Source organism: Panthera tigris, chromosome C1, assembly GCF_018350195.1.
Source record: "Panthera tigris isolate Pti1 chromosome C1, P.tigris_Pti1_mat1.1, whole genome shotgun sequence".
In the NCBI taxonomy this organism is placed as follows: domain Eukaryota; kingdom Metazoa; phylum Chordata; class Mammalia; order Carnivora; family Felidae; genus Panthera; species Panthera tigris.
The window spans coordinates 35,191,275-35,208,018 of record NC_056667.1 but is presented as its reverse complement, the minus strand read 5'-3'; the positions used below and the strand labels follow the sequence as shown (position 1 = coordinate 35,208,018).

The 16,744-nt window shown below is 39.8% G+C and overlaps 1 protein-coding gene across 4 annotated transcripts in view; it reads left to right on the top strand.

Moving 5' to 3' along the window:
* The window catches only part of EIF2B3 (eukaryotic translation initiation factor 2B subunit gamma), a 133,155-nt gene that overhangs the window by 1,518 nt on the left and 114,893 nt on the right, over positions 1-16,744 (top strand). The window contains exons 1-3 of one of the 4 annotated variants that reach the window (XM_007077291.3): positions 9,402-9,508; positions 12,179-12,338; positions 16,042-16,187. In XM_007077291.3, the coding sequence (XP_007077353.2) occupies positions 12,191-12,338; positions 16,042-16,187 (294 nt within the window). In that variant the 5' untranslated portion in view covers positions 9,402-9,508; positions 12,179-12,190. The other 3 variants (XM_007077292.2, XM_042996925.1, XM_007077293.3) reach the window with 3 other exon arrangements.

Sequence of the window (16,744 nt, the reverse complement as noted above, 5' to 3'; positions counted from 1 at the left end):
TTGCATTGCCAAGCCATGAGGGTGTCAAGCAAGGGAGTGACATGATTAGATCTGCCTTTGGCATCTGTGTAGAAAATGAATTTGAAAAGGAGAGACTAGAGGCAGAAATGATGGTCACTGGGGCAAGGGGCATACTCATTTTAACTGTTATTTTTATTAGCTGCATTTTGTTACATTTTAAGAAATTTTCCTAACTTCTCATTTAAAACCCTCTACTGGGGCACCTGGCTGGCTCAGTCAGTAGAGCATGCAACATTTAATCTCACGGTCATGAGTTCAAGCCCCACATCAGGCATAGAGGTTACAATAAAACAAAACAAAAACTCTGTAGATGGATACTAAGGTTGTCTACAAAATTTTGATATTGAAAACTACAAGTATTCTAATAAACACCCTCACGCATATATCCTTCCATACCTATTTGATTATTTCCTTAGAATAATATCCTGAAATCACCATCAAACTGCCAAATTGCCAGGATGTATCAATTTTACTCCCTTTAGTGTATATTAATACCTTTATTGTGTCAGGTGTTGCAATACCTTGGTTTTCCCAGTCTGTACTTTGCCACTTAATTTCATATTTGTTCTTTCCTGATTTACAAAATTTTAAATTTTTATGAATTCAAAACCCCTATGGAAGAAACTGTATATTGAATATATTCTACGTGAAGTCAACATACTATACTAGTTAAGGGCACATTCTGTAGAGTTAGCATCCCTGTATTCATATCCTGGTTTTTCCACATACTAGCTGTTGACCATGGCCAAGTTTTCTCAGTTTTCTTTTCTTTTTAGTGTTTATTTATTTTTGAGAGAGACAGAATGTGAGTGGGTTAGGGGCAGAGAGAGAGGGAGACACAGAGTATGAAGTAGGCTCCAGGCTCCGAGCTGTCAGCATAGAGAGCCCAATGCAGGGCTCGAACTCACGAGCTGTGAGATCATGACCTGAGCTGAAGTCAGACCCTCAACTGACTGAGACACCCAGGCGCCCCTCTCAGCTTCCTTTTCTGAAGCACCTATCCTTTTACTGTTGATTTGATTTGAAATGCTATCTCCTCATAATTTTATGCTAAATTTATATATATATGTGTGTATATATATATATATATATATATATATATATATATATATGAAATCCTAAAAAAATTTTAAAAAGAAATCATTTTTCACAGTACTGCCAGAATATTAAAATGACATTGCAAGTTGAAACCAAAGAGACCTTAATAGTCAGTGGGAGAAACTACCATTGTTCTGTGACCTTTAAATTTTTTTGTCAAAGCATCAAAAACTTTCTGTCAGTTATAAATGTAGAGGAAAATCAAAATATACTAAACTAATATTTATTTACTACTTTGTAATCTAAAGCATTTAGAGAAATTGAGAACTGTTTTTCTTGCAAAAAACATACCAAAAGTAATTTGAACAATGCTTGCCTCTTTTATTAAAATATGGAACAAGTATCTTCACTGTGTTTTGATGAATTGTCATATACCTTTTTAAGTTTGGATCAGCTTCCAACATTCTCTTCTTTGTATTTTACAATCTCATTAAATTTATCTCTAAGAATTCCTTGAATGTGAAGGACTTTTTGCTGGCATAAGTTCCTTTGGAACATCTTCTTCCCTTTTGTCACAAGCATTTTCCTCCTTTATGTAGATAAAGTAGCCTTCACTAAATTCCTCTGGCTGTGTATCTATATTCTCTCATGATAGCAGTACTAACATTCCCACAATCAGCCATTTCTTGTATAACTCCATATATGTTCAATTGAATTTCACTTCCTGCCTTATCACTTTTCATTTCTTTGGTGCACTTTCATTTTGTTGACCAATTCTGTTATCTTTTTTTTTTAATTTTTTTAACATTTATTCATTTTTGAGAGACAGAAACAGAGCATGAGCAGGGGAGGGGCAGAGAAAGAGGGAGACACTGAATCCAAAGCAGGTTCCAGGCTCTGAGCTGTCAGCACAGAGCCTGACGTGGGGCTTGAACTCACGAACCATGAAATCATGACCTGAGTTGAAGTTGGACGCTCAACCAACTGAGCCACCCAGGCGCCCCCCGCCTTTTTTTTTTATGTCACATGGGTTTATCACTGGGAGACAAGGAAGCAACACAACTACATTCTTGCCGTCTGTGTATAAACAATTAAGAGATGTATGGTGACTACCAACATACTGAAAGAAGTGACATGATTGTTTCACTGTTCATGATGCATGTTCAAAAAAGTTGATTCTATTTTTTACAGTATTCTCATTGCTTTTGTGGAGGAGAGAATTTTTAGAGGGACTTCACCATTTTTACTGATTTCACCTGTTCATTTTGATTATACTCATAAATTTATTATATAGAAAGTTACAGAGATTTAAATGGGACACAAGTCCCAAATTTCAATAACCTCCATAAAACTCTTAAGACTTTATAGCTGCCAGTGTGGTGTTCCCCTCCCTGTCCCTCTTCCCTAACTTTTTCTTATTTCCAAAGTTTTATCACACTTTAATATGCTGCACAGTTTACTCATTTATTACTTAAATTTATTTATAATGTATGCTACCCTGCCTGTTGGGATGAGGTTGGATCCTTATTTGTTCACTAATATACCTTATGAGCCTTAAACTGCCCTGGGCACATAGCAGTCACTCAGTAAACAGCTGTTCAATAAGTAAATAAAGTGTAGCTCATAAACCATACTTTCCAATTTAAAAACAAGGAAAATCAGCCCTCTGAAAATTTTGCTTCTAATAAAGGAGAAAAACTAGCAAATTGATTAAATCAGTATTTTTTAATTGTTTAACCATAAATAATCCAGATTCAGACCTTTAAAGCCAACAACAATGAAATTCTGTGTGCTTGAAAGGAAATATTGAAGTCCTAATTAATGAAGTTTCCTTCCAAGCCCTTTATAGAAACACTATAGCATCATTTGCTCTCTAACTTATGAATCTATTAGGCAACTGGTGGGCTTATGTACAAAAATAAAACACAAATATTTTAGGACCTGCAACTGGTTGCCAAAGTAGAGTTTCTCTTTTCATTTTTATCTTTCACTCAGTACTCTAAAAATAATAATTTCCTGCCCCACTGACAAGTCCACAGCCAAATGGAGTAGATGAATATTATGATGTGGCCAGCAAATTCCCAAAGAGAGAACTCTTGCAGACCGTGGGAAGAGTATTTCTGAGCCAAGGCCCAACTTTTGAAAGGTTTCCTTTGAAAGCTGAAAGAGAACTTTGGAGCTTGACCTTCTTGGGCTAGTCCCCACCACAGATAAACACATACATACAAATGTCCCCTGGGGAAGAAATGTGAACAAGAAACAAACATTACAAGGGGCGCCTGGGTGCCTCAGCCGGTTAAGTGGCCAACTTCGGCTCAGGTCATGATCTCACGCTCTGAGTTTGAGCCCCACGTCAAGCTCTGTGCTGACACCTCAGAGCCTGGAGCCTGCTTCTGTTTCTGTGTCTCCCTCTCTCTATGCCCTTCCTCCCCCATTTGCGCTCTCTCTCTGCCTTTCAAAAATGAATAAATGTTAAAAAAAATTTTTTAAAGAAACAAACATTATAGGGAACAGTCTTTATTCAGTAAGCATTTATTGAGTACTTCCCATGTAATTAATAAAAATAAATAATAAGAATGAGGCTAAGGATAATATAGATAACAATATAGATTGATTTAGTGAGAAGGAATGTTCAGAAAAAGAGATGTTGTCAGTGACCTGGGCCCTCAACTCCATTTTTCCACCACCACATGGGAGGTCAAGGGAAAATTTATGAGAAATTTTTAATTTACTCAATATTATTTACTTAGTATGTCCCAGGTCCTGTGCTGCTGGGACATGGGTAGAGAGGAGCAACTAAGATATTGCCTTTGTCCTCCAAGGGCTCCCAGTGTGATAGAGAAAACATAAAAAAGGGATGACAATATTTTGTGATAAGTGCCATAATGTAAGTACTAGAAGCAGTGGGAGGCAGAAAGAAGGAATCCATGAGGCGGCAGTTGTTAAAAGTATGCTCCATGGCAGGGCGCCTGGGTGGCTCAGTCAGTTAAGCGTCCGACTTCGGCTCAGGTCATGATCTCGCGGTCCCTGAGTTCAAGCCCCGCGTCGGGCTCTGTGCTGACAGCTCAGAGCCTGGAGCCTGTTTCAGATTCTGTGTCTCTCTCTCTCTGACCCTCCCCCGTTCATGCTCTGTCTCTCTCTGTCTCAAAAATAAATAAGCGTTAAAAAAAAAGTTTAAAAAAAAAAAAAAAAAAAGTATGCTCCATGGACCTCTGGGAGTCCTCAAGATCCTTTCAATGGATCTGTCATGTCAAAATTGCTTTCATAGTAATACTGAAATATGATTTGCCTCTTTCATTGAATTGATATTTGCACTAATGGTGCAAAAGCAATGGTGGCTAAAACTGCTGGTGCTTTGGCATGAATCAAAGCAGTGATACCAAACTATTAACATGCATTGCATTCTTCACTGCCACACACTTGCAATAAAAATAAAATAATAGTAATAAAATAATAATAAAGCAAAGTTTCATTTAATGTCTTTGATGAAGCAATAACATATTTTTATTAAATCTTGGTCCCTGAGTACATACAAACTATCAAAATTAATGAAGTAAGCCAGTCACTTCAAGGAAAACCACTAATAGTATTTGCTACCAATGATAATATTTGAGCTTAAAAGAGAAAATCAGAAGTTTGGAAAACCTGTATCTGTCATCATAAGCTTACCAGCTTTACAACATGTAAGGATTTTCTGATGAGATTGGTGGTTATATTAACAAATGTAATTTTTAAACTATAATAAGGGGCACCTGGGTGGCTCTGTCAGTTAAGCGTCCAACTCTTGGTTTCAGCTTAGGTCATGATTTCACCATTCATGAGTTCGAGCCCCACACTGGGCTCCACGCTGCCGGTGTTGAGCCTGCTTGGGATTCTCTCTGTCTCTCCCTCTCTCTCTGCCCCTCCCCTGCTTGTTCTCTCTCTCTCGCAAAATAAATAAACATTAAAAATATATTTTAAAATTTATGTATATAATGTATATATACATATATATATACATATATATAATGAGTCAACATATGGAATGATGTGCATAATTCAGTGAACCAATATTTTCCAAGTGATCAGTGTGTCAAGTTGCAAAATCATGCATAGGTAAAATGTCCATTTGAAGTGCAAGTATTAGAGTACAACAAGTTCATTAATACAGTGATTTTAGGGGTTCCTGGGTGGCTCAGTTGGTTAAGCGTCTGACTTCGGCTCAGGTCATGATCTCATGATTCAGGGGTTAGAGCCCGCCTCGGGCTCTGTGCTGACAGCTCAGAGCCTGGGACCTGCTTCAGATTCTGTGTTTCACTCTCTCTCTGCCCCTCCCCTACTCATGCTCTGTCTCTCTCTTTGTCTCTCTCTCTCTCTCTCTCTCTCTCTCTCTCTCTCTCTCGCAATGAATAAACATTTAAAAAAAACACAGTGATTCTACATTGCAACAAATCTTTAACAAACTACCACTTACTGAGCTTTGATGTAGTATCAAAGAATATTACCTACAACTATCTGACGAGACTATTAAAATATCTCTCCCTTTCTAATTGTGTATCTCTGTGAAGTGAGGTTTTATCATAGAATACACTCAAAACAATGCATCACAACTGATGGGAGAATCCAGTTTTCTTTCTTTTTTTAAATGTTTATTTATTTTGAGAAAGAGAGAGAGAGCAGCGGGGGGTGGGGGCAGCACAAAGATTGAGAGAGAGAGAGAGAGAGAGAGAGAGAGAGAGAGAGAGAGAGAGAATCTCAAGCAGGTTCTGTGCTATCAGTGCAGAGCCTGATACAGGGCTTGATCTCATGAACCATGAGATCATGACCTGAGCCGAAATCAAGAGTTTGACGCTTAAAAAACTGACTGAGCCATCCAAGTGCCCCCCAACTGTTTTCTCTTAAGCCAGATATTAAAGAGATCTGCAAAAAGGTGAAAGCATGGCATTCTTCTAATTGTTTTGTTTTCAAAACTTATGTTTTCATAAAAATGACATTTATGATACCATGTAATGGTATTATTTTTATCTTAAAACTGAATAATGTGTTTTAATTTCTCAGTTTGTTTTTAATATGGTAAATATCAATTGATATAATCCATATAAACAAAAGTTCTTTGGGGTCCCCAATAATTTTATTTTTAAGTAATCTCTGCACCCTGCATGGGGCTTGAACTTACTACCTGGAGATCAAGAGTCGCATGCCCCACAGACTGAGCCAGCCAGGTGCCCCAAGGGTCCCCAATATTTTAAGAGTGCAAAGAGCCCAGAGATCAAAAAGTTTGCAAACTGCTGCCCTAAGGGAATAATTTCAAGTCAGTTTAAACTGAAGCAATCCCTCAAGTAGTCAACTACAGGAACAAATTCCCTGAAAATATCTGCTAGTTTAAACATGAGCTTATATTCTGCACAGCAAAGGAAACAACCAACAAAACTAAAAAGCAACCAACGGAATGGGAAAAGACATTTGTAAATGACATATCGGACAAAGGGCTAGTATCCAAAATCTATAAAGAGCTCACCAAACTCCACACCCGAAAAACAAATAACCCAGTGAAGAAATGGGCAGAAAACATGAACAGACACTTCTCTAAAGAAGACATCCGGATGGCCAACAGGCACATGGAAAGATGCTCAACATCGCTCCTCATCAGGGAAATACAAATCAAAACCACACTCAGATATCACCTCACACCAGTCAGAGTGGCCAAAATGAACAAATCAGGAGACTATAGATGCTGGCGAGGATGTGGAGAAACGGGAACCCTCTTGCACTGTTGGTGGGAATGCAAATTGGTGCAGCCACTCTGGAAAGCAGTGTGGAGGTTCCTCAGAAAATTAAAAATAGACCTACCCTATGACCCAGCAATAGCACTGCTAGGAATTTACCCAAGGGATACAGGAGTACTGATGCATAGGGCCACTTGTACCCCAATGTTTATAGCAGCACTCTCAACAATAGCCAAATTATGGAAAGAGCCTAAATGTCCATCAACTGATGAATGGATAAAGAAATTGTGGTTTATATACACAATGGAATACTACGTGGCAATGAGAAAGAATGAAATATGGCCTTTTGTAGCAACGTGGATGGAACTGGAGAGTGTGATGCTAAGTGAAATAAGCCATACAGAGAAAGACAGATACCATATGGTTTCACTCTTATGTGGATCCTGAGAAACTTAACAGAAACCCATGGGGGAGGGGAAGGAAAAAAAAAAAAAAGAGGTTAGAGTGGGAGAGAGCCAAAGCATAAGAGACTGTTAAAAACTGAGAACAAACTGAGGGTTGATGAGGGGTGGGAGGGAGGGGGGGTGGGTGATGGGTATTGAGGGCACCTTTTGGGATGAGCACTGGGTGTTGTATGGAAACCAATTTGACAATAAATTTCATATATTAAAAAAAAATTGTGGTTTATATACACAATGGAGTACTACATGGCAATGAGAAAGAACGAAATATGGCCCTTTGTAGCAACGTGGATGGAACTGGAGAGTGTGATGCTAAGTGAATAAGCCATACAGAGAAAGACAGATACCATATGTTTTCACTCTTATGTGGATCCTGAGAAACTTAACAGAAACCCATGGAGGAGGAGGGGAAGGAAAAAAAAAAAAAAGAGGTTAGAGTGGGAGAGAGCCAAAGCATAAGAGACTGTTAAAAACTGAGAACAAACTGAGGGTTGATGGGGGGTGGGAGGGAGGGGAGGGTGGGTGATGGGTATTGAGGAGGGCACATTTTGGGATGAGCACTGGGTGTTGTATGGAAACCAATTTGACAATAAATTTCATATATTGAAAAAAAAATAAACATGAGCTTTTAAAATGGATGACAGATATGGGGTTGAATGCTGTTCTTAATAACTGGTTCTTACCTCAAAAACATGCTGTAATTCCCAAGGCTTCTGTTTGCTTGAGCTAATAACAAGGAGAGACAGTATCTTGCCATAGAAGGAAAGGGTAGTCAAGTTTCAGGCCTTCTGTAGCCAATCACTCCATGGCTCCCTTTTACCCACATACCTGGTGTCATTCTTTAGGTAAAATAAGTAATTATTTAGTAACTCCACCAGCAGCCTGGAATGAAGAAAAGGCAGAGTAGGAATAGGCTGGTTTTATGGAAATAGTCTCAGGTCTTCCTCCCCTCCCCCCGGACATCTAACTGAGCTCTCATTCTTTGAACTGAAAGTCTGGGAAAAAATTACAAGTCCTGACTGTTGTATCCCCAGCATCTACCATCTAAGACATTGTTTGGCACTTATTAGGCACTCAATAAATACTGTTGAATGAAGTAAAACTCCTTTATTTTTATTGCAGAAATTAGACTCTGTCTCTTAATTTGCAAGGAGCTAAAGCAACACAAGGTTTAAGAGATGGACAGAAAAAGAGGAAGCTTCTAAAACATTAGGAAACTGCAGGAATGTGTGTGAGAGAGTGGCCATTGTTCTTGTTATCTGCTATAGCTTATAAACCACCCCAAAACTAACTGCTTACAACATCGATTATTATCTCTCATAATTGTTGGAGTTGTCTAGATACAGGCATTTGAGGTCTCTAATGCAGTTGCAGCCACTTAAGTGGACTCCCTGATTCCAGGGAGTCTATTAACACAGCTATCAGAGTGTCCTTTAAAAACCTGTCATATCATGTTCTTCTTCTGCTTAATTCAAGATCCTCACAATGCCCTACAAGACGTACAAGATCTGAATTATCCACCTTCTCTCCCATTGCCTCTGACCTCTGCCATCATTCATTCTCCACCTGGCTTACTTCCCTTCAGCTATATTGGCCTCTCTACGGTTCTTTGAACACGCAGTCTCTCTTCAAGGCCTTTGCACTTGCTAGCTAGTCAGCTTGGAAGACTCTTACCCAAGATATCCACCTGACTCACTCTCTTCAAGCCATTATTCAGTGTCACTGTCTCAATGAGGTCTTCACTGACACCCCTCCTTCTCCCAGTTTCAATGATTAAAGGTGATTGTTTTCCATACCATAAGAGTCTGGTTCAGAAAGCCGATGTGAGTCGCCACATTAGACATTGCAGACATAGAAAGCGTTGGCAATCTCTGGCCTGCATGAGTATTTGGCTGTTTCTCCGCCCGCTAGCCCAAAACTGCGGCTCCCAATGAGCTCTCTTTTCAGAGTGGTAGTCGGCCATACGGTAGAATGAGAACTCCCTAAAGCAAGAGACCGTGGCTTGTTCCTGTGCAGATTCCAGGAGCCCAGCACTGGGAAACACATTCAATGGGCGTTGATGATTTGTGAATGAACGAAAGGATACAGACCGCCCAGCTTCCTCTTCTCATAGGGCGCGCTTTTTGTATGAAATCTATTGCTCGACGCTCGTCCCTTCTACGCGGGCCTGCCCAGCGCATCCCATCGATCTGTTCGGCCATCGCGCGCCTGCGCTTTTGGACTGGCAGTCGGAGGCGGCGTGGGGTGCGCTGGGAGCTGCTGTGGCGCGCCTGGAGTCGAGAGGTAAAGCTGCGGCGTTAACGCTGTCAGGCCCCTTACGAGCTGGCTGTTGGGGGTGAGCACCGCGGTGGGGGCAGCCGGGCCCCGCTCATATGGGGAAAGCAGGCTCCTCGATCCCGGCCGAGGAAGGCCTCAGGAGGTGGGCGGGGGTGCAGAGCCCTGGAGTCGCCCGCTCGAGTCCCTGCCTGACCCGGCCAAGCAGCTAAGTAGCCGAACTAGAAGGGATCTTGGAGAGAATGTGAGCCAACCACCTTGTGCAACAGATGGAAAGGAGTTTGAGGGAGTGGAGGATCTACTTGAAGTCACAGCGAAAGAGAACCCAGATCCTGGACTACTCAGCACAGTGCCTGAACTCTTTCCACTTCAGCCCTTCATTTATTTATTCTGCCTATTTTTAGTTGTTTAGGGGCAAGCCAATGAAATAGAAATAGGAATGCAATAAAGTCCAGATGAGAGACCCAATTATGATAGTGTTTTATCTTACCAGTGTACAAAAGGAGAAGGCAACGAGTGCCATGATGGAGGCATGTATGAGATGCCATGAACCCCCCACTCTAAACCTTGGGAGGCTAACGAGACTCGTTGTGATTCTTATCACCCAGAGTCGTGTCAGTGACATTGAGGCATTTGACAATCTGTCTGGATCATGGTTAGTTATGTTCATGATTATCGCGGAGAGCAGAAACCTTAGATCCTGGTGACCTGGGGTCTAATGTCCCTTCACGTGTTTGAGCTTGACTTTTACAGGCGGTTGTTGAGATGTTCACAGATGCTTATTCCACAAACACTGATTGAGTGCCAGGCATCTGATGGAAATTGTGTTAGGTACTGAGAATACAGTGTTGACACGGTCCTTGCCTTCAAGGAACTCACGAGATACAGACATTTAAATATATGTGCAATAAAGCCTGGGAAGACAGAGATGATCTGTACATGGTAGAATGGAAGATCCTAAGAGGGAAGGAGTTGCTTCTACCAGGAGGATAGGAGAGGTTAGGAATGTTTTTTTAAGAAAGATGATTCTTAGCTTAAGTAGGTGATTTCTAGGCAAAGGAGAAAGGCAATCTAGGAAGCAAGAGGAGCAACACAAAGACCAGAATTATGCAACAGCATGGTTCATTTGGCACAAAAGGCTTTCCATGACCTAGCCTCTGTCTAATGATGTCAGACACAGTGCTTATTGTGGGATTGACATTATTTTGTGTGCTTTACATAGATTAACTTATTTACTCTTCAAAACAACGCTGTGAAGTAGTAATTATCCTCATCTTACAAAATAAAACTGAGACGAAGAGAATTTATGAAGCTTGCCTTAGTTCACACAACTAATGCGGGTTAGGGTTAGAATTCAAATCCAGCCATCTGATTCAAGGGTCTATGAGCTTAAACCAGGCTCCCTTCCAGGAACTGAGGACACTCAGAGTTTTAAATGTCAGGCCACTGGTCATCTCACCTAGACGTGGTAGAACCAGAACTCAAAATCTGGTCTTTTGACTCGAAAGGTCCCATGCTCTTTTCATAATAACATCAGATGTGATAGGAGTTATACAGTACCACATTGAAGTTAAATTCCATTCTGAGGCAGTGGTTGCTGAAATTGAAATTACCATATCTTTAAATTGTGGATGTTGTTCAGGAGGCTTCACTTTGTGCCTTGGGTGTACCGGGTGTAACTGCTGCAGTTGAAATAATGATGAGGACCCAGGACTGATCATAATTACAGGGGAGGGTGCAGCATTATTTGCCAATTTGGTTTCAGATTTTTTTTTTCTGAACATTGCATTTCAAACTGGTACTTAAAAAGTTTTATCATTTGTTGTAAATCAAGGAGTACTTTTATTTTAAACCAGTAAGGATTTATGACCTTTTACCGTGCACCTTTTCTGTGGTAGCTGCTGTAAAGAGATTCTTTTGAAGGTCAAACAGGTTTGTTTATTACCTTGAGTTTAGAAAAAGGAATTAATCTGATTTGTTTCTACTATTGGGCTCTGCAAATCTAGGTTCAGATACATCCCTACATTTGTGTTTACAGTAATATCTTTCACAGTTGGGGATAATGTGAAGAGAGCAGATGGCTGAATTATTGGAGGAATCTTAAGTCATCTCATACTTTTCAGAAACCTAGTATGCTTGTATTTATGCTGTTAATTCTAGTCAGAAGTTTCCAGATTTTTTCAAGAAATTAGAACTCATATCAGAAACCCACTTGGTAAACTCTTACTCCTCCAAAAGTCCCCTCAAATATTACCTTCCTGTAAAACTCCCTGTCTTTTCTAGGAATACTTAGGTATTACCTTCACCAAATGCCTACTGCATCTTTGATATATTCCTGCCACGACACTAATGATAGTATATTGTAATTTACTGAATTTATCTTCTCCACTTAATTGTGAGCACCTCAAGGGAAAGGGCCAGGTTTCTTTAATTCATATCTCTCCTTCAGCCCATCTGCCCTGGCTGGAGCTGAGAGTTTATATTGGTGAGTCAGAAAATGTGATAAAGATGATGTTTATACTGTAGCTAAGGAGATTTTCTTATTGTGGTTATTGGAGTTGGAAGTGACACATTTGACATAAGTGATTATCAGTAACCTAGATAGAAATAGGGTTAGTACTATGTATGCTTTGAATTTGTTACTTTTTTTCCCCTGTTAATTGTTTTTCTCTGTGATAGCTGTTTGTGAAAATGGAATTTCAAGCAGTAGTGATGGCAGCTGGAGGGGGATCTCGGATGACAGACCTGACTTCCAGCATTCCCAAACCTCTGCTTCCAGTTGGGAACAAACCTTTAATTTGGTACCCACTGAACCTGCTTGAGCGTGTTGGATTTGAAGGTGAGCTATGGCAATGAGATGTACTCATAAAACCTTGGGGATGTTTGATCCCAATGATTTGTCGGCTTTATGAGAGTGAGAGAGGATGAATGAGAGAAGACCAGGACTCAGCATTGGCTGGAGACTGGCCTCTTTTAATTAAGAACATAGAAGTACTCTATTGCTATGTAAAAAAGGTTGAGAAGATAGTGCTATTACTGTTTTAGAGCTGCTCTCCACAATGATCCAAGATTACTCCTATAAGGATATCAGAAAGAGCACAGAGGGATTCCAAGTCAGTACCTCATAGTCAGTACTTACTATGAATCTATATGTATCAGGTGATATATTAATATATTAAGGGGTACAGAATTGGAAAGGTAACTTAGGCCCTGATTTCTAGAACCTTAAAGTCTAGTGGGGTGATACAAATATAAAGAGAGGGGACAAGACTACAGATCCTACAGACATTAAAAAGATAAGTGAATATTATGAACAACTTTATGCTAATTAATATATTTGACAACTGAGATGCACATTTTATTTTTTATTAAAAAAAATTTTTTTTTTAATATTTCATTTATTTTTGAGAGAGAGCACAAGCATGGGAAGCTCAGAGAGAGAGGAGGAGGACAGAGGATCTATAGCAAGCTCTGTGCTGACAGCAGTGAGCCCGATGTGGGGCTTGAACTAATGAACCATGAGATCATGACCTGAGCCAGAGTCGGATGCTCAACCGACTGAGCCACCCAGGTCCCCCTAAACGCTCATTTTAGAAATATTGCTTTGGAATCTCTATAAAGAATGGATTTGAATGACTCCCTGCTACAAGCAGGGAGATGAGTTGGGAAATTGATACAGAAGTCCACACCAGTAATAAAGAGGGCCTGAACTAAAGAAGTAGCACTAAGGATGGAGAAGAAGGAACATTTGACAAAGTTGATGATTAATGGAGAGGGAGAGTGGAAAAAGAGAGAAGAGTTCCCTCTACTTTTTGCTTGGGTGACTAGGTGACTAGATGGTGATACCAGTAACTAGGAAAGGTAATATGAGTCAACGAATAGGTTTGAGTTCAGCTTTGGCCACAATGAGTTTGAGGTGTCCTGTAGTTAGATATAGCGAATCTGAGTACCAGATGGAAGTACTGTCAGATCCCGGGGCACAGTCTTGTATTCTGGTGTTCATTCCACCATGAGAATTGCCTTCCTGAGACAAACCTGTGAACATTTCTATGCAGTAGTCTTTATGACACTGATGTTAAGAGATATGTTTTAGAGGCTCCTGGGTGACTCAGTCAGTTAAGCGTCTGACTTCAGCTTAGGTCTTGATCTCATGGTTCACTAGTTGGAGCCCCACATCAGGCTCTGTGCTGACAGCTCAGAGCCTGGAGCCTGCTTCAGATTCTGTCTCCTCTCTCTGCCCCTCCCCCACTCACACTCTGTCTCTCTCTCTCTCTCAAAAATAAACATTAAAAAATTTTTTTTAAGAAATATGTTTTAGGTGGCGCCTGGGTGGCTCAGTAGTTTGAGTGCCTGACTCTTGATTTCAGCTCAGGTCATGATCCCAGGGTCATGGGATTGAGCCCCACATTGGGCTCCACACTGAGCATGGAGCCTGCTTGAGATTCTCTCTCCCTCTCCTTCTCTCTGTCCCTCCCTCTCTCTGCCACTCTTCCCCACTTGTGTTCTCTCTCCCTAAAATTAAAAACAAACCAAAAAAAGAGATCTGTTTTAGAAAAGATTTTTTTTCTTCTTTCTTTCTTTTCTTTCTTTTTTTTTTTTTAAAGAGAGCGTGCGCAAGCATGGGAGAGGGGTAGAGGGAGGGAGAGAGAGATTTGAGGAGTGCCTCCTAAACACAGGATTCTGGAGTTAAAATTTTTTTTTTATTTTACATTTATTTATTTTTGAGAGAGAGAGAGACAGAGAACAAGTGGGGGAGGGTGAACAGAGAGAGAAGGAGACCCAGAATCCGAAGCAGGCTTCAGGCTCTGAGCTGTCAGCACAGAGCCCAATGCGGGGCTTGAACTCAAAAACTGTGAGATCATGACCTGAGCCCAAGTCGGACGCCTAACCAACTGAGCCACCTAGGCGTCCCAAGATTCTGGAGTTTGATAGCAAAATCTTTATTCACTTTGTTCATATTGATCGCGAGTTTAGAGAAGTTAATGTGGCCCTGCTTAGCATTTTCTTTCTCTCCACAAGAGTCTTAGTCCAGTTATTAGACTGTCCCACATATGCAGTTATTCCCTTCACTCTATCCACTCTACCTAAAATGTCCTCTCCAAAATGGTACCATCTCTTTGAAATTCTAAACAGCATCAATCATCCTGTCCTCTGTGGTTCCATCTCACTGTGTTTTTCTGTCTCAGTACTACCCAAGGCCTGTTTTATGCTATAATTAGTGGCCTGGGAGACTGATATCTCTGAGAGCAGGTACTATATCTCATTCATCTTTGTAATATCAGCATTTACATACAGTGTGTACTTAAAAAATGTTTGTTGGACTTGAATTTATTTTGACCTATCTCAAAGGCCATCCCTTCCAGAAAGCCTTCCTTAGTCATTTCTATGTATAATTTCTCCATCTTAAGTTTCTTAAGAATAGGAACCATGTTGAGTTCCATTTCTGACTTCTCAGTGCCTGTTTTTCCTTTTCATATTAAAAGTGTTTGTATTTATTGGATGAATGAGTTAGTGACTAAAAGAAAGCAAAGTGGGGAATGGAAGAAGAGAGAAGGAAGGAAGGGAAGTTAAATGATTTGGAAAAGAAAGAAAGAAAGAGGAAGAAAAGAGAAAAATATGATTACAGTGAAAGGGAGACATAATTGTTACCTAGAACACTATCACAGAACAAGTGGAAATTGTTTCACTTTAGAGACACTAAAATCTGATCTTCAAATATCAGCAACACATGTTATGTTGTAGTGAATTATATTACCCTACCAAAAATCCCAAAGATAACAAAACCCCAAGTTTCCTGTCATTGGTTAACAGCTATACGGATAAGATGAAGACCTCTGTTTCATGGAAATTGCTTCTTAGTAGGGTTCATTGTGATCCTCAATGAAACACTTATGGCTGCTTGGTGGGAAGTGGTGATAGCTCCTTTGTAGTGAATGAAAATTTTAAAATGTAATCCTGTTTGTGTATGATTCGATGAATGCTCTTCTAAGTTCTTTACATCAAGAAGTGGCATGTAATATACTAAAGTGTGGGCTCGAATCATCAGAACTGAGTTTTATCTTGAGTCCATTGCTTACTAGTTGTGTGACCCTGAACAAAGTCACTTAATATCTTTTAGTCGAGGTTTCCTCATTTGTAAAATGAGTTTTTGTAAGAATTGAGAGAATGCATGTAAAATACATTGAAAAGACTCAATAATATTAGCTATTATTATTGCAGTTAGAAACAGGGGCTCTTAGGTGGCTCAGTCAGTTAAGTATCCATCTGGCTCTTGATTTCGGCTCAGGTCATGATCTTGCAGTTTTGTGAGTTTGAGCCCTGCATCAGCCTCTGCACTGACAACACAGAGACTGCTTGTGATTCTCCCTCTCTCTCTGCCCCTCCCCTGCTCACACTCTCTGTCTCTTTCAAAATAAATAAACTTAAAAAAATAACAATAAATAAATCTAGAAAGAGACCAAATCTAATTGAAATAGTGAAACCACTGTCTAAATGAAAGCAAGTTTTTGTGTCTTTCCTTCTTTTTTTGTTTTGTGCTGTAGAAGTCATTGTCATTACAACCAGGGATGTCCAAAAGGCTCTATCCGCAGAATTCAAGATGAAAATGAAGCTAGATGTTGTATGTATTACTGATGAAGCTGACAAGGGAACTGCAGATTCTCTGCGCCAAATATATCCAAAACTTAAGGTGAGAAGCTATTTCTTAGTTTTTATTGTTTACTGAAGATAAATATCATTGATGTTTTCACAGTGCATTACAGCTTACAGTGCTTTTTTGAAAATATATTTTTGCATCACATATTTTGTTGCCCCATGTACTCTTCAACTGCTTTTGATTATTTTTTTAAAGTTTATGTATTTATTTATTTATGTAAGTAATCTCTGTACCTAATGTGGGGCTTAAACTCCATATCAGAAGTCACGTGCTCCTCTGACCGAGCCAGCCAGGCACCCCTATTTTGATTATTAATGAAGATTTAGGTGTGCTCGCTTCGGCAGCACATATATTAATGAAGATTTAGGTGTTTAGTTGTCACAGGCACTGGTTTCCAATATTTTTGAGTAATTGTACATCCCTATGAAAGAGGTGTACTTCAAATGTGCTTTAAAAGATTCCATTTAAATGAAGTTCATGAACAAGTGAATTTAATCTATAGTGATAAAAATGAAAGCGACAGTTGACTTTGCAGATGACAGGTTGACTGGAAAGAAATATAAAGGAACTTTCAAAAATTCCAGACCCCC